The 19087-nt window shown below is 41.3% G+C and overlaps 1 protein-coding gene across 19 annotated transcripts in view; it reads right to left on the bottom strand.

Moving 5' to 3' along the window:
- The window catches only part of RIMS1 (regulating synaptic membrane exocytosis 1), a 1643460-nt gene that overhangs the window by 22716 nt on the left and 1601657 nt on the right, over positions 1–19087 (bottom strand). For all 19 annotated transcript variants that reach the window (XM_069606225.1, XM_069606227.1, XM_069606239.1 and 16 more), the window contains one exon: positions 13437–13538. In XM_069606225.1, the coding sequence (XP_069462326.1) occupies positions 13437–13538 (102 nt within the window). The remainder of the gene's footprint in view (positions 1–13436; positions 13539–19087) is intronic.

The following is a 19087-nucleotide window of genomic DNA, read 5'->3' as shown; positions in this document are numbered from 1 at the left end:
ACTCTTAATTATCCCTACAACTTGAAAAGAGCTAGGGGGAGGGAAGATTCCCTTCACCCAAAAGTGTATTACATAGATTTTGAGTTAAAATCTGTATTCACCATATCAGTGGATTTGTGGCATATCTTTAGCAGATTTTTCACTTTCGCTTCATTACCTACAAAAAAGGGGCTTCAGTTATTCTGACAAAATAAAATCCATGCCAAAATGAATTTGCGAACCAACAATGAATATATAGGAGGAGATGAAACGGTTAGTGAAAAATCAGAAAGGATATGCAGGATAATCTGTTGTATTTAAGTACCTTTCACAGGCTAATATTAAACATGGCCAGGAAATAATATCCACAAACAAAGAATGGATATTTAAATTTGCAGATGTGCATATGTAAAATGGGTCGGTTGACGGATTGCCTCGTGAGTGCCTAACTCTGGATTATGTAAAGGATGTGAAACACCCAGAAAGGGGCAGATAACACCAAAGGGTTGGTGATTTGCTAAATAGTAGCATTTTGCAAAACAGCATTTCTGGTGAGGAGAAAACATCTGCAAGATCCAAGTATAATTAAAGATGCAGAAAGCCCATGTAATATGGAGTGTAATATGGAGTGAGCAAGTCTCTAGAGGCCAAGAACGGCAACGACACCAATTCGATTGAATCAAATAGCAGTAAATAGAAGGTCGAGATGGACACATTTGTGGTCCCCTCACACGTGAATCAGAATTTGAAAACAAGGGCTATTCATTAAGCCCAAACAAAGATAATACTGTGCAACACTCCCTTGAATGTCCCAGAGCAGAGAGCAGGCCTTGAGGTCCACTACAAAGGAGAAGCCTTGAATTGGGGTCTGACCGATGACAGACAATGTACTAATTGTGAAACTGGGGAGTAGTCTGATGTTGCACCTGAGTTTCATTTTGCTTACCTGCTGTTCACGAACCAAAAGTCCAAGGTTGGGAAAGCATGCCAACCAATCATCGGGTCTATGTAGCAACATGCTATACAATGTTGCAAACACCAACCCTCTGCCATTTTTCAGCTATAATAAGTATTAATTGTATTTATAGGTAGTACGGATTGTGCCCACCAGACAGGGGGCAGCCAATTAAATAATTAACACCTATATGATATATAGGTAAATATGTTCCCTTAACCAATCCCTCCCATCAATAGGATTTAGTTTGCCACGTAGGATGACATCATAGATGACGCATATCGAGGTATAAAATCTTTGTATAATAACATCTGGGTGTGAGTGCGTGAATTACTGCCAGTTACTCACCAGATTGCCCTACTTTATTTCTATGCTGATAATTAGTACTTTGCTACATTCTTTGAGTCTGTCCAAGATCATTATTGGTAATCTCATCTAGCACCTGAGACGCTTCAAGGTGCTACAGCACATGAACAAGATAAAGGTATTTGGAATTCTTTAAAATATCAGTGAACTAACATCAAGGAAGTTTAATTGTACATAATACTTGCTTGGTTTATCATGTGGGTACACTTTGCATGACCAAAGTTTGGTTACTTTTATGGGTGGTGGCATTTGAATATTTTTCAGAGTGTTGTCAATTCGGAAATGACACTTCCTAAGCATACAGAAATGCGTAGCTAGCTACTGAAGCTGTCCGCTTGGAGTGAAGTGACAGAATGTTGGAGAACCCAATATGTAAACTCCGTGGCAATAATGTCCTTACAAATAACAATACTAGTTTGTGATAAAATGAATGTACTTGTTGCTAAAAATTACATGTAGCACTTTACCTTTGTCAGCCACCAACTCCCTGATGAATTTCCAATGTAATTGTTTTTTTAAATGTATGCGGAATGAACAATTGCAGAATGTATATATGTGTGAATGAGGCAAATATGAATGAGTATGTGTTGTATCTGAATGGTGTCCAATGGGCCAAAGGGCATATATATTACTGAAGAATTGCTGTAATGGTTGGCTGACACCTACATTGGGTGGGATTCTTATTATTTATTAATTATTTATATTGCAAATCTGCTTTTGATGTATATCTTGCTGTATGATTGAATCATAGTAATTAATAACAATTCATATTTGATAAATTAGCCTTTTTCCAAAATTGGATGAATTGAGGTTAGACCCATGGCACCTGTAATGTGTCAGACTGAGGGGTTTTTGTGTTTCTATTTTGTGATGGTGCACGCGCCATTTTGCAGATGTATGAGTTCTTTGATGATTTTGAAGACGTCCTTCTCACTGTTGATATGTTGATTCTATTAAATGTGCGTATATGCTTTTTTGCTTTAAATAGCCAGGGGCAATCAGGTATCCGTGTACAGCAGGGCAATAACTAGTCTGGTAAAAACATGTGTCTAAAAGTGATGTGACCGGTTTTATGTTGCCCTTCTGTAATCACGGTTTGCAGGCAAGTACTGTTGCAAGAGTTACATGTTCAGATTGTGTGCATTTGCTAAGATCGGTTAAAAGTAAAATGCTAGCAGAGATAGGCCTCAAAACTAGGTTTCTAGTTTCAATTCCTAGCCGTGAATCCCACCAGAGTGAAATTAGATTTCAAAGCTCCGTTGCCAGGGTGATGAGTTGAGGAATTCCCCTGTTCCCCAAATGTTATGGCTAAAACCACTTAGGCCATCATTGTTCTTTGAGCGCCAGATCTTTCATGAATATAGTTGGGGAGTAAATGAGGAAAAACCGTAACTCTGCCATAGAATAACATACAAACCTCAAGGTAGGATCATTTGATTCACAGAACAATACAGTGTTGAAAAATGCTGTCATATGTGTCCAAATATGATATAAAAGGGCATTTGACATGCAGTGAAATTTCCATGTGCAAAATCCAGACCTGCCTACTGTTCCAGTCATATGATGGATGGGGTATCCTCCCCTGGATACTCAAAACACGCCCCCAATCTCTGGACCTATTGGGCAGTGGATGGGGGGGGGGACCTCTGAAAATTGTCCAATCCATTCTGTGAGAAAGATGACACATCAGTGATGTTATTTGGCTTATAAATAGGTCACTCCGCATCAAATGAGGACTCCCCTTTGAAATCTTGAGGTGTGCAGCTGCCAATTATGTGAACCATCCTTGCAGTGAAGCCAAGTACGCTAACTTGAGACCCTTTGGTGGACAGAAAGCATCCTTCACTGACCCCTGCTGTCCCAGCAGTGAGGCCCTGATGCTTCCTGGTGCCCCATGCAGCCCGCTCTTGTAAGTATAGACATCCCCAGCAATAGATTAAACAAGCCCTATCTTCTTTAGCACTAACATAGAGATTCCCATGGACAAATCCCCTATATTATGTGTTAGTGAAATTGAGTCATTTTCATACTGAAAAGTATTTCACTTTTCTGTGCATTGTAGTAACTCTCCCATTGCCAAATCCTTTGTTTACCCGTGCATTCAAGTCATTTTTTCTATTGAACAGAATCATCTCTCATTTGTCTGTTGATTGTAGTCCTTTTCCACTTGGAAAGTCCTTTGTTTGCCTGCATATTTAAGTCATTTTCATGTTGAAGAATCTGTTGTATATCCATGCATTTCAGTCATTTCCCATTTAAGAATTGTGAGTAATCTCTTTGCCCAAAGCCTACCTGTTGGTTGCCTCTGTCATTTTAACTAAAAACCGATTTTCCAATGTGAATTCCACATTGCTTAATCCTGCCTGTCATTTGCACCCTTGGAAAAACAAGTCTGTTACATTTGCGTTTCTCTAAAAATGTTGCTTCTTCCATAGAAAATCGTTTTTCCAAATCTATCCATTTTCCCCTAGCATCTTTTGATCACAGATTTCAAATTGCATTTCCTTCCCTTGCCATTGCCTAGAGCTTGCCTGCCATTCACAGCCTTAGAAAAACAAGTGTGATTTACATTTTTGTTTCTCTAAAAATTTTGCTTAACCTTTATAAACCGTTTTTCCTGGTCTATTCCTCTTCATCTACTGTCTTCTGAGAAACGATTTACAATTGCATTCCCTTTTATTTTTTCATATGTTGCGTGTATAAAATCGAGTTTTCCTATTGTGTGCTAGCTAGTCTGTTTTGAAGCCCTATTTGTCTCCTAAAAGCAAGCAGCGCGAAGTGCCCTTGTGTGTGGTCCCATAGCAGTTGCCCTTATAAAGTTAAAACTTATTTACCTGGTGTAGAAACTGAATTGTCCCATTCATTGCTGTTCCCATATTGTGTCTGCAACCCCCATTCAAAATCCGCTGTTCACCTGGTGAAATCATCAAGAATCTTTTGTGTGCACATGCACTTTCTTGTGGGTTACATTCATTTCATGTTCTAAATTGCTGATTGAAGTGGTGAAATCAGTAATGTACACCCTTGTGCCATACATGTTTGAGTTGTCTTAGTGTGCCCTTTGACTAAGAATAATCTGAGATTTGTACATTGCTTCCCCCTGGTTGCCATTGTAACTGTTTATCAAATCTTCCATTAAAATCATAAATAAATAGAAAATATTCATTGACAACACACTGGCCTAGTTCCTGGTCTATTGTGACAATGGATGCAGGTGCAGGTTGGGTGCGAGACCGGTTGGAGGCCTCCTTAAAAAGAATCTTATTTGTAATTATATAAAGTGCTATATTGTGCGCCACGTTCATTGTAGGGGAAGGAGATCGCCCACTTGCCTGTGCCGTATAATATGTTGTGACAAACGTGAGAGCTTGAGTCCGGGATTAAGGAGTGTTTTCACCCATGACAGTGTAGCACAGCAGGCTAGCCCACTGAAGGTATTGCTACATTTAGTGGATAGTAAGATGTGTTACATTGTGAAGGCGCCAGCCAAACCTGTACCCTGGTTGTCATGGCTGTGTGCGTCTAAAATAAAATATTGTGAGCATATACTAGGCAGAAGCAGGGTGGAGATTTTGCCCTTGCATAGATAACCCATCAGGTGCAGAACACAATGAGCAGCGTGGAAATTAATATGGCTAGACAGCACCTCCTATACAAATTGTTCATTAGAGGGGAATGTGTAGAACAAAAACATGAAGCCTGGCAATCTAGAAGAGGTGACCCCTATAAATATGGATGTGTGATAGGACAGTGGCCTGTTACATCAAGCCCTGACAGAGATTTAAATGACACAGAACAACAAAGATGAGCAAATTAAAACGGTCCAGCTCACTGCATATATGTACTTCCATATGATACTTATCCAGGAAAGGTACCAGGAGAGTTTATCCGTTGTGCAAAATCAATCTGAGCTTTTAGATCAAACACAATGTGAGTTAAGGCAGGTAGAGGCAAAATATTGAGTTGGAATTACATGACATCATTCAACAGCTAAAAGAGTAGTTGGCATCACAGCAACAATAAATTCAGACCGAGAGTCACAAGTCATTGCACTGAAAGAGGAGTGTCAAGAAGGGGTTGAGAACCTCAAAGAGAGTTAGCTAAAATTGAATCAATAAGTGACTCTGGGGGTCATTACGTCGGTAAGGATGCCGGTGCCGTTAACCCCTTACCGCCGCATTCCGAGGTCCCTTAGCGGGTCCCACTAAGGCCGGCTGGTAAAACCAGACCCAGGGTCTGATACCATGGAGCAATGACAGGGAGAAAACCTTGACAACCAACAGGTTCCAGTGGAGGAGGTCCTGGGGTAAGGCGCATGCAAATCCCTAGAGGAAGCTTTCTTCCTCACCCATGAAAAGCCCCTAGAAACCTCTGAACCTGAGCCCAAATCTCCTACCCCCGAAAAACTGCAACCTAGGGAACTGAGTGTAAGTAGGGGAAACCAAGTGATCAAGAAGACACATTTTGTGGAGAAAGTCAGCGTCTTCCAGTTTGAAGGGGAAGAATTCCTGGAGGATTCAGGGAAGAGTCTTCTGTTTCAAGGACAGGGAGATTCCTTGCAAAGAAAAATGGGTCCCAAAAGACCCTAACATAGACTGGGTAAGTATGGGGACTGACCCAGAACCACAAATTCTTGGACCCCAAAAATGTCACCCCAACGACTAAGAAATCAATGAGGGATCCTCCTCCCAAACCGGTTCGAGTGACTGTCTCCAGGAAAATGGGGACAGCACAGAATCAGGGGAAAAAGTGGATTCCCAAATCCCCCAAATCTCAGGATTCCACATTTTCTTCACATTGCCCACGATCACACAGTGTCAGAGTTAAAAATAAAGAAATTAACAAATTAACCGCCCAACTGGCCCAAAATGCACATTTCCTTTGCCCCCTGGAGGAAAAAGAAGGCATGTTTTATGCCCCCATCAGGAACAAGGCCACTGTGCATATTCAGCGCTGGTGGATACAGGATCCCAAGGCACCCTTCTATCCAAAAAGGCATTTGATCAAATCAATTCAGGAAGGGGGAGAGTCACCTAATTCCCCACGCACGTCTTCCTGGACAACTCCAGAACTTCGATGGAAATTACATTCCCATCGAGGGGACTGCAGATCTGGAGATCAAAATTTGGCGAGGTGAAACACCCAGTCACAGTCATCACCCCAGAGGGCACACCCTGTGTCCTAGGCACTGACCTCCTTCGGAGGTTGTCACCCCTAATAGACTGTGTGAACAAGGTCCTCTGGACCCAGACTCACCGGCCAATAAAACTAAAACAGAGCCCCAACTATGTAAGTCTAAATGGCACATGCCATATGGTTGAGCAGCAGTCTGACAAAATTGAGTTCCACTTTAGGAACAAATCAAATTCCCGACATCACTGTAATCTCTGCAGGAGAACAAACTGATGATGGAAACCCTTTTCCATTTCTGAAAATCAACCTTTCTCCCAGTTTCAAGTGGCGTTCCACACTGGAAGGGCATACCCTGAAATGCTATACTGATCCACAATTTGAAGAAAACCCAAATCCCATGATGAAAGGTGATGAAAAACCAGCCCAAAGTTTAGCTGATATTCAGAAAAAGGGTGAATAGCTGTTCCTCCCCAGTCAGGTAAATGAGAGGGAGCCTGTTCTCGCTAGAGTATGCCTGAATAATGTAAAAAGCTTCATTGCGAAGCGTTATTCACGAAACTCCCAAAAGATCAGACCATTCCTTCATTTAAGTTGATTGATAAGTGGGAAATGGACCGGGAAACTCCCAACTCTAGACATCTCCTGCTTAGCAGGTGCATGCTAAAAATGTCCATTGGTGATAAAAGCATAGAGCATAATTGTGGGGTTGTGCGAGATGTCCCCTCTGCCGTCTACTTAGGCAGCGACATTCTCAATCGGTTTGCAATTAATTTGGACTTAATTAATTGCAAAGTCTGGTCCCGACTGGGGGGTAACCCCCTGGGCTTTGACAATCCTAAAAACGCATTTCGGTCAGCTCAATTGCCGCTGAATGCAGTTGAAATTCAAACTGTAGAAGAGATCACCATCCCAGGACTGGTCGGTAAATTCATCATCCCCCTAAAAATTAAGAGAGAAGGACTTGTGGCTGATTAAAGAACCCAGTGAGGGTAGAACCCAGGAATCCTCTGAGGGGTAAAGGTAAGACACTGGAACCTAGATGGAGAAAATAATACATTGACAGGGATTAGAACAATTATTCTTATTTTGAAATATGTATTTGTGATGGATATGTAAACACAAAATGTATGCTGACAAAGCCTATGCAAGAAAAATGTGTGCTTGCCATGTGTAGCTTGTATGTGTCTCTCCTGATGTTTTGTTGTTTGTTTTCACGTCCCTACTTGGGAAAATGGTATTTAATGAAATCTTTAATCGTTCCGTTCTTCTTATTAGATCAATTAACGCCATGCCTCTACAGGCCAGAGCAGACCCGCCGTACGGCGAGAGGGCCAGGACACACAACCTAATGGAAAAATCTAAATCCGAAGCGAGTGGGAGCAAACAAGTGCACCACTCCATCAGGACCAGGAATAGAGCAAATGCGCTCTGAAGGAGACTCCTGGAATACACCCAGGAGCAGGCGTGCTCTAAAGGAGATCCCTGCGACGAACCCAGGCCATCATAAAATGAACACCCCACTCTCTCCTAGCTCTTCTCTCTGAATAAAATTTACCAAAGAGCTAGGAGGGGGCAATTTGTGGGGTGAAATAGCCCAAAATGCCATAACTACAGGCAACAGTCAGTGGGGGGGCAAGGCCTGCACTGGAGTAAGGTGCAAAATGAGGCTCTTAGCCAACCGAAAAGGAGTGAATTTAGGCATCAAAACTTGGAGATGCCTAAAAAGGTTAATTGCCCTACCAAAGGGAAAAACACAAGAAAACAGTTGAAAAAGGTCTGAGAAAAATGTGGCCTTATTGTCAGAAATGTCAGCATCCAGCATGAAAATAAAAATGCCCAGATTGTGTGCAAGCCTGCACAGCAGAATGGAGCTTTTCACTATGACAAGAAATCATTGCATGAAAAATCTGATTTTCCCTTTATATTAAAGACATGCTCCTTAAAATGTGTGCAACATATGTAATAAAGGAACTAAAGTTTGTTCATCATGAGCCCATCACAAGAGGAAACACGAATTCTCAGAATCTACTAGGAGATGGGAAATTACAGCAGAATTAAAGGTTTTATGGCTAAAACTGGCCCCAGTGACATTGCAATTGTGTCTTCAAAATCAACACTTTAGGTATTCAAAAGTACAGCCAAAGTCTTTAAATATATTGTTGCCCTTCTGTAATCACTATTTGCAGGAAAGTACTGTTGCAACGGTTACATGTTCAGATTGTGTGCATTTGCTAAGGTTGGTTAAAAGTAAAATGCTAGTCAGCAGAGATAGGCCTCAAAACTGGGTTTCTAGTTTCAATTCCTAGATTTTAAAGCTCAGTTTCCAGGGGGATGAGTTGAGGAATCCCCCAGGTTTTATTGCTAAAACCACTTAGGCCGTCATAAACCTGGTCATTAGTCTTTGAAGCTATGGGCTACTCTAAACAAAAGCCTCCCTCTTGACGTGAGAGCCCAAAAACCAGATCCCAAAGGAGAGGGTCAGAATAATGAGGGGTTTCACAACCATTGCACAGAATGAGAGATATGGCGTGTATGCAATAACTTGGGAAATATTAATTGTACACTATCCATGTGCATATTTATGAAAAGCTGTTAGTGAGCTGCTTTTGGTGAGCTGAAAACAATTTTTGTGACACCTACACCACCCAAGTTATTTACGAAAATATTGTGGGTCATTCCTGGTGTGACTGAGAAATATGAACAATTGAGGAAACATGAAAGAGGTGATCAACATTCTGCCCACCGAGCGCCACATTATTCATGAATATCGTTGGGGAGAAAATGAGGAAAAACCGTAACTCTGCCATAGAATAACCTACAAACTTCTAGGTAGGATCATTTGATTCACAAAATAATATTGGGGGTCATTATGAGTTTGGAGGTAGCCATGGTGCTATTAGTGCCATGGCTGCCTCCAAAGTCGTGTCCAGGTCCAAGTTTCTTGAATGGGGACTTACGGGGTCATTCAAACCTTGGAGGACCCGGTAAGTCCCCATTCAAAATACCTATCCCCATTACCATTGGGAATGGGGAGGGAGCTAATAACGGGCCCGTTAATAACGGGCCCGTTATTAGCTCCCTGGTCCCCTTGCGGGACCCGCAAAGGAAGTCTGGTCTGACCAGACGTTCTGAGCGGGTCCTGCGAGGGAACCTCGTAATGCAGTGGTAAGGGGTTAACGGCACCGGCATCCTTACTGGTGCTGTTAACCCCTTACCGCCGCACTTGTAATGACCCCCCATATTGTCTAATAATGCTGTCATATGTGTCCAAATATGATGAGAAAGGCCATTTGACATGCAGTGAGATTTCCATGTGCAAAATCCAGACCCTGCCCACTGTCCAGTCATATGATGATGCGGTATCCTCTCCTGGCTTCTCAAAACACTCCCCCATTCTCTGGACCTATCGGCCGGCGGATGGGAGAGAACCTCTGAAAATTGTCCAATCCATTCTGCGAGAAAGATGAGACATCAGTGATGTCATTTGGCTTATAAATAGGTCACTCTGCCTCAAATGAGGACTCTTCCAAATCTTGAGGTGTGCAGCTGCCAAAATTGGAACCATCCTTGCAGAGCGAGGCCTAGATCTTGCAGTGAAGCCAGAAGCTGAGGTAAGCTGACTTGGGACCCTTTGGTGGACAGAGACCATCCTTGACTGACGTCTGCTGTCCCAGCAGTGAGGCTCTGATGCTTCCTGGTGCCCCATGCAGCCCGCTCTTGTAAGTATAGACATCCCCAGCAATAGATTAAACAAGCCCTATCTTCTTTAGCACTACCATTAGCTTCCCAATGGAAAAATCCCCTATCTTATGTGTTTGCAAAATGCAGTCATTTTGACAAATCCTTTGTTGACCCATGTATTTAAGTCATTTTTTTCTGCTGAACAAAATCATCTCTCATTTGCCTGTTGATTGTTGTCCTTTTCCACTTGGAAAGTCTTTTGGTTGCCTGCATATTTAAGTCATTTTCTTGTTGAAGAATCCGTTGTATGTCCGTGCATTTCAGTCATTTGCCATTGAAGAATCTCCAGTGTTTGTGTAGATCCCTAGTATATTTTGCTCATTAAATCAATTAATTCCCACATTACTTGACGGGATAGGGAAAGTTAGAATTCGAAACTAACTCTCTCTTCTCTGTGTCTTGCGAGTCATTTTAAGTATAAAGTGTTCCTTAAGAAGTAATTTCATTAAGAGCTGAACAACCAATTCTTCCATGTGTTAAATGGTGTTTTAAAAAGGAATTCCCATTTGCATCTGTCATATTAAATCCAAACTGTTGTTCCTGTTGTGAGTAATCCCTTGGCCCAAAGCCTACCTGTTAGTTGCCTCTTTCATTTTAACTGAAAACCAATTTTCCGATGTGAATTCCCCATCGATTAAAGCCTGCCTGTCATTTGCAGCCTTGGAAAAACAAGAGTCTTGTATATTTTCGTTTCTCTAAAAATGTTGCTTCATCTTTTGAAAATCATTTTCCCAAATCTATCCATCTTCCCCTACCATCTTTTGATCACGGATTTTGAATTGCATTTCCTTCTCTTTCCATTGCCTAGAGCTTGCCTTCCATTCACAGGCTTAGACAAACTAGTGTGATTTACATTTTCGTTTCTCTAAAAATGACGCTTAACCTTTTAAAACCGTTTTTTCCTGGTCTATCCCTCTTCACCTACTGTCTTCTGAGACCGGATTTACAATTACATTCCCTTTTATTTTTTCATATGCTGCATGTATACAAATTTAGTTTCCTATTGTGTGCTGGCTAGTCTGTTTTGAAGCCCTATTTGTCTCCTAAATGCAAGCAGCACGAAGTGCCCTTGTGTGCTGTCCCATAGCAGTTTAGCAACTGCCCTCATAAAGTAAAAACATATTTACCTGGTGTAGAAACCGAATTGTCCCATTCATTGCTGTTCCCATATTGTGTCTGGAAACCTCATTTAAAATCTGCTGTTAACCTGGTGAAATCATCAAGAATCTTGTGTGTGCGCATGCACTTTCCTGTGGGTTGAATTCATGTGAATTGTTGATTGTAGTGGTGAAATCAGTAAAGTACACCTCCGTGCCATACATGTTTGAGTTGTCTTAGTGTGCCCTTTGACTAAGAATAATCTGAGGTTTGCATCGCTGCCCCCGGGTGGTCATTGTAACTGTTTATCAAATCTTCCAATCTAAATGAAAATATTCATGGACAACACACCGGCCTGGTTCCTGATCTATTGTGACAAGGGGTGCAGGTGGAGGTTGGGTGCGAGGCGGTTTGGAGGCCTCCTTAAAAAGAATCTTAGTTGTACTAATAAAAAAGAATCTTAGTTGTACTAATAAAAAGTGTTATATAGTGCGCCACGTTCATTGTAGGGGAAGGAGATCCATGACTTGCTTGTGCCGTATAATATATTGTGACACCACATTGTCAGCATGTTGGGCTACTTGGTGATCTTCCCTGGCCACTAATATCTTCTGATGGTCACCTCTCAGTCTTAGTCTATTGGCAAAGGGCTCCATTGACAAGTGGAACATTTGGGGAGAAAGGGTGCAGACCTCCAAAGTCCCCCTGGAGATGGATACAGGGGGACTCGGCAGCCTTGCCCCATTTCTCCCATGAAACCAGGTTTAAGTAAGGGATTATGAACATTGGCATAGATGAAGCACAAACATGACAGGTTGAAGCCAAAATCTCAAAGGAATTCAAAAGTGAAGGCCCAATCAACTCTATCAGAGGACTTGTTGGTATCCAAGGCTGGGATCCCCATAGACTCACTCAAGATTGAACCTCTTCCGATCCAGTCAAAAATCTGTTTTATGAGCTTTCCACTGTAAAATAAAGCCTGTATTATCAGGCTCTATGAGAAAGGGGAGAACTGTCATCAAATAGTTAGCAAAGACCACTGAACAAAGTGTTGTGCCTCCATTGAGTAGGGTGATAGGGAGGTATGACCACAATCCAGAGCCACCTAAAAGGCTTTAAAATCATATTCCACATTGAGGAGGTGAGGGTAACTGAATTGAAGAATGAGTTGAACAAGACTGGTAGTTGATCTAAATGGGCCATCTTAAATGTCCCCTAAAAGAGAGGAGTAATCCATCCGGGCCTGAAACATAATTAAGCTATAGGGATGCTATAGTTGGTTCCATTTCCTCTGTCAGAATGAGACCTTGCAAACAATGCCGGCCAGACTCCTTAACCCTAGATAATGACACTCAATCAATGTAAGCTTTCTAAATAGCAATGCCAGGTTTTTACATATTTTAATCACTACTGACACATAGACAATGGCCCCCTTGTAGTTAATTTGAGAACTCCAAAAATCAGAGCTCTCAACTTGGCAAAATTCACAACATTTTCCAACAAGGTGAAAGGACAACCTAATAAAGTTGTAAACATTTCAAGACATTTTAAAACCATACATTTAAAATGAATGTTTGTAGCAGCTGAGACATTTTGTAGCCTGAATTTGAGTCACTGGAGAGATAATAGAAAACAGCAGGCAAGGAAGTAGTCAAGTGAATATAGTTGGCCAGGATGAGAGGTTGCAAAGTTGTGAGAAGGGAAGGAAAAACATTTATTGGGTGGAGTGGGAGAGAAGGGGCAAGGGTTTCAGTTGAGGATGGTAGGAGGTATTTGTTAGGAAGTGAGTATGGGAGCTTATATACTATCAGTTTTCTTCAGAAACAGAGGTGGGGAGAGAAGGAAAGGGGGCATTTGGAGGTGAGACCATCTTTAATCAATATAATAAGTATGAAGCTGGGTGGCAGGGTTGGGGTGAGTGTGTTAGGCGTGGAATTAAAAATATGGGGAAGCATTAGTCACTTTAATGTTATGCGTACACTGTCAAAGTAACTGAAGGATAAAGCAATGCTGGCAAAGGAAAGGTTAGCGGCAGTGTTGATGTTTTATCTACAAAGTGGATATGTTACAGCTTCACATGCCCAAAGTCTAATATATCAATAAATGTCTTTTAACTCTACCAGTTCCAACTTATAGTCAAATCTTGCATCAAGCCTTTACTCACCTGGAGTTGATTTGGAACCTGGCTTCTGTATGAGACCCCGGGCTCTAATGACTTCCACTTCTAGCTGACCTTTCTTATCTACCATTCCAATCTGAATGTCACCTGCAAAGAAAATAGGACTCCGGTTTCCACATTGTAGAGCTTTTGTTCCATTTGCACTACTGCATGATTCATTTTGTTGAATACAGAGATATATAAGCATACTACATTTATTGCATCTCCGGAAGGTGTAGAATTATGAACCAAGAGGCCCAGATCAATCTTCTATTTAACTGTAACACATGCCAGGAATGGAACACACGCTTGACAGACGTAAGACCATCTGCAATTATTTTGTGAAAGAAGTATGACAAATTACATTGTCTAACCATATTTAACATAGAGTGTATAATGGCATCTCAGCTCTTTGAGTAGATACTAAATAATAATCACATAAACATTGCTGTGAAATGGTCAGACAAATTTAGTTTCTTTGACAGAACTACTTTAATAGCATATTTAAAATGTTATCTTTAAAGCAAAAAGAGTGTAACACTTATCAGAATAACATATTTAAAAATAAAAACATTGTTCTCCTCCAATGAAAAAACACATTTGCCATCTTTTGCCTGACTTTTGCCATCTCATTTTTAGTCATTCCCGCCTTACAATAAAAGAAACCTGCAGAGCACTGACAAGCCGTAAGTCATTATAGGCCTCCATGAAAAATATTTGAAAAATAAACCTGACAAACACCCACCCCTAAACGACATGCAAGTAATTGGAATTAATAATAAGAGTAAAACATTTTAACAACAACACACAATTCAGTGTGTCATATACAGGGCTTTGAAACAAACCCGTAGCTCAATGGGGAGCTAGTGAAGTGGCATTCTTGCTGTTTTATTTTCCACTTCAGAAGTTGGCAGTTTACTTTGGAAGGTCTAAACTCAATTTCCAAAATCCCATTGGCATAGGACAAATAAGCTCACCACTTCAATGATGTGGGACACTTATGAAAGTGGGAAACCTTTCTATAGTGGGCAACTGCAAGCAAGGCTTTCTGTGGTCTTTAACAAAAGGGGTAGTGATTTTGTGGGATTCAAAAACTATGCTTAAATCTTTTGTGTGTGATTGTGCTGGTGGAGTGCCTGAGAAGTCAAGCCATATTAATGGTCAGTCAGTATTTCGGATTTTCATCCAAGCAGACATATTTTATTGACTAACTTCCAGTTGTGGATGTTTTTAAGGCAGTCTATGTTAGGTTTTCTCTGGGCATCTATAAAGTTGGCACACTCGCTGAGTATTATCAACAAGTCGTTAAAAGGAGGGAGTACATGTTTAGACAAAAGCATCAAAGGATCTAATATAATCCTTGTACAGCCAGGGAAATAGGGCTGACCCGTGGGTAAACCCATATGTGTAGGTGGAGATTCTGAAATGATCCATTTTAGTTTCAGATGTTCTGTCCAAAAAGTAGAAAGCAAATCAGTTGAGGGTGGTAGCTCCCAACCCCATCAAGTGATGCAAATGGTCTATGAGGATTGCTTGGGCTAACATGTAGTAAGCAGCCAGCAGATCCAAAAGGATTAGGACCATTATTGGTAATAATCTAGAGCATTCAGTCAACCCTCTCTCCACGAGTTCTAATTCTGTGATCCTTGCAGATCTGAAACCTCATTGCCTGTTGAGTTATCATGATAACTGCTTCCTTTACTTTAGAGATTGTCTCATACTATTCCTTCTATAATTGTAATATTAATAAAAGGTTTGTAATAACGCAACAATTAGCTAATGCAGATTACTAAGGAGGGATAGTGGCTTTCAGTTTGGAAATATGATTCTTCATAACACAAGCTAGGCCTAGTTGCTCTGAACAGTATTTGCATTCATGCCTTTCGATAAGCAGATCATTTCAATATATGGGATGAGGCCAAAATTAATGGCAATGTTAGCACAAGAAGGATCGCTGTTGCAGCAAGTAGTTGATCTGTTCTGGATCTTGATGCTGAGATTCTTTTTTTATTTTGCCTTCAAACAAAAATGACAGAGTAACTGCCATGTTTTGGTCAGGATTATGTTGCAGCTATTCATGTCCATTAACTTTTTCCATGGCAGATTTCAATTTGGTAGTCTATGCTCCAGTCCTCTGCCTTGTCTTTTTATCAGAGCTAGGTCCTTAGTAAACCACTTGTTAGAATAGCTTCTCTTCAGATTTTTGTGAACAATTGGCGACACAGAGGCCATTGTCCATTCTAGTTCCGAGTTTATGATAATCACTTACAGACAAAGGTGGCACTGCTTGGTCACCATGCAACAGGTCAAGCTGGAGATGGATCCGGTAGTGGATCCTGGCTGTGCATGGTGAAGTAGTGAAACACAAAAGTGTCAATTAAGGCATCTAGTTGCCTGAACAACCACCAATTGTTGAACTGGAACAATCCTATGAGCAGGTGATGAAGAGGAGGTGGAGAAACATTTTTAATGAAGCTTTTCAAATAGCCTGACAAATGTCTGGTGTCATGAACTTGCATAAGGTCTCCAATAACTGTGTTTGAGTAAATAGGCTGAGGACTTGGCACACACGTATGTGCATGGGACTCAATTATCTAATAAAGGCTGCATGATGATGGGAGAAAGTTATGTAGACACTGGCCTCAAAACCACAGAGACCAAATGGAGCATATCTGTGCTAGTATTAACACACTTGAAGTGGAGTTAAAGGCAGTTAGTTCTATGTGTACTATGGCCTCATAGACCAATGAAATACAGGCAAAAACCTGAATTAACTGACATTCCTCAGCTATGCCTTGCAATTTCTGTGATAACCGGCTCCATCAAACTGTCAGTGAGATATTTCATAAGAGGAAGGAAGCCTCGCTCTTTAAAGTCTAGTATACAATAAGTCACAGGCCGTTCAGGTGGGTCTGAAAAACAATGCCTAAAGAATTGAGCTATTTAAATGAGTGGGTTTCATACTAAAGAGTTGTGGAGGGGGGAAAGTGGTTTCGGTTAAAGGTTGTGATGTTTTCTTCCTCAAAGTATCAAATGTTGATGAACTTGAATAGTTTATCCCCTTTACCTTAAAACCTTTTGGAGTTTTGTCAATGCTCTGAGTAGGCTTAGTACCACTCCCTGCTCCAGAATTTGCTTTTCTTGTATCGTCATTTTGATGATATATTACAGTACAGAAAAGAATGACTTATGTGAGGAGCGATGCGCTTCATCCAGAAAGTGCACCTTCTCTGAAGAATACCAAGCTGCCTCAGTTCAAGAAATGTGATGCCTTGACATCACCTCAAAACCATTCATTGTGTTAGTCCTATTGACAGGTACTTCCGTCCCCTATGGTGGCAGTGGCACATTAGATGTTGGTATGCAGACTCAGAAAGCTGTCTGATGTTCAATGTGGCACCATAGTTTGTGAACACTGAAGTCCCTTTGGGTGATATTTAAGGCTTTACCTGTTTCTTGAAGTCTCCTTTTGAATGGCAAAGTCATAGGGCCTCATTACGAGGTGGGCGGTAAGGGATTACTGGCACCGGTAAGGGCACCGGTGCCGGTAATCCCTTACCACCCTATTCCGAGGTCCCTTAGTGGGTCCCTTCCTCAACGCTTGGTTTTGCTAGGCGTTATGGAAGGGACCCATTAAGGGACTTCAGAGCTAATAACCGGCCCGCTAATAGCGGGCCCGTTATTAGCTCCATCCCCATTCCCATTGAGCCCTATGGGGGCTCGAATGGAAATGGGGAATGGTTCCCGGAATGGGGACTTACCGGGTCCTCCAAGGTCGGAGTGACCCGGTAAGGCCCTATTCCGGGAACACGGACCCAGAATGAGGTAAGGGGGTAGCCATGGCGCTAATAGCGCCATGGCTACCTCCTACCTCGTAATGAGGCCCAAAGGCCTCATGCATGCACCTGTTGAAGTAATCTTACTATTTGGTGAGCCTAAATGTCCTATTTGCAAATCTTTCGTACAGGGCATATTAAATTCAATGGATTTCTGGACCAATCCACTGAAAGCATGACATGAGTGCATCAGCTTCAAACCAGGCGAGAAGCAGGTGACTCTCTTACTGAATTATATTCTATTAATTCAAAAATGTTGTGTATAAAGTAAACGAGATGAATCGTGAAGTCAGCCTAATAGAACGAATTACAATAGAAATGTCGGTTGCCAGACATTTGGTCGAAAAAATGTGGTCGACTGGACAAATGGTCGAACCAATTTGGTCGAAAGCCAAATGGTCATATTTTTTATTTTTTTATTTTCACCCCTTTTTTTGGGGGGGGAGGGGAGTCCCCCCCAACCTCCTTTTTTTCTAAAAAACCCTTTTTTTCCCTAAACGAAAACCAAAAAAATACATATATAAATAAAAATAAAAATTCGACCATTTGGTTTTCGACCAATTTACAGTCGACAAGTAGCAGAAATGTCCACAGACAAATAAATGCACAACACAACTGATGCACAGCCCAGCCACTCAGCGACCAAACGCACTTCGCGGAAAAGGACTGGGAAAGGGAAGTCAATGCTTGCAGTAGGAGAATGTGGCAAGGTGTAAGCATTCTCACGCATGTTCAAGGACTTCTCTTTAGGATTTTGCTAGGCTTAGAATAGCAGTTTTTTGGTTCATGCATAGATGATGCTGATATCGATGGAGTATGGGCAAAGGGGGTCCAAGCTATGGAGCAAAGGGATTTTATAAATCAGGGATTAAAGGGCTAAAGGTAGTGACTAAATTGGTACGCATTGATTTGAATCAGACACCAATGCCGCTGGTTTGCGGATAGTTTATCAATGATGCTGGTGCAAGAGATGTAACAAATGAGCAAAAGGAAACTCTGACTGGCGCAACCCTAATTTGACCAGCAGTCTCTATCACTGAATGTCTAAAACAACAGAGGATATGTATATTACAGCTAAGCCAGAAAAGGTCAAATGATAGAAAAAGGGAGTCAGTGGATATTATGCATTAAAAACATACATGGTATTCAATGCATTGTTGGAGGAATCCTTTGGGATGAACCTGAAACAATTGAATGTACCACACCTTTTGCAATGTGGGAAATGCTGGTATGTGTAAGGCAATTAATCTTTTACACTAGACACTAGGGGATTTCATTCTATCAACAGAAGAAGATTCGGCATCTAGTTTTACACTAGCTTGCCTAGGTTTGTCATATGACAGTGAAGGAGAGTCTTGTTTTTTCTTTATCATACACTGGTCCATTATCAAAAACATCTTTGAGGAAGAGACAAAGATGGGATTCAGAAGAATCACTTTGATTGATGTCATGGTATGTATGCATTACAAAGTAGATAAGAAAATTGGACAACCAACATGAAACATTTAGGACGGGCTTTAATGTATTCCCCTTCTATTTTCTTCTTGTAGATATAAATGTACATGTATTTCATGAGCAATCTCGAGCTGTTTAATAATCCATTCTCCAGAACTTGAGCAACATGGCTGGTGCTCAGTCTACCAATGCAGCAACAAAATACTGGCAAAGTAGTACCAGCAGGTGTTTGTCTCTTCTGTCTCAGAGGCAAAAGAGATACTTAAAGTCCTTCCCTAACGATGGGGACCACTGAAAAAAGGACTATATAGCCTCAGGAATCTACTTTTATTGTGCAATGGGTCTAAAGTGTTCAATCATTTGTTA

Source organism: Ambystoma mexicanum, chromosome 4p (assembly GCF_040938575.1).
Source record: "Ambystoma mexicanum isolate Mex_15411 chromosome 4p, UKY_AmexF1_1, whole genome shotgun sequence".
NCBI lineage: Eukaryota > Metazoa > Chordata > Amphibia > Caudata > Ambystomatidae > Ambystoma > Ambystoma mexicanum.
Note: the sequence above shows the minus strand (reverse complement) of the source record. Positions and strands in the feature narration are given on the sequence as shown.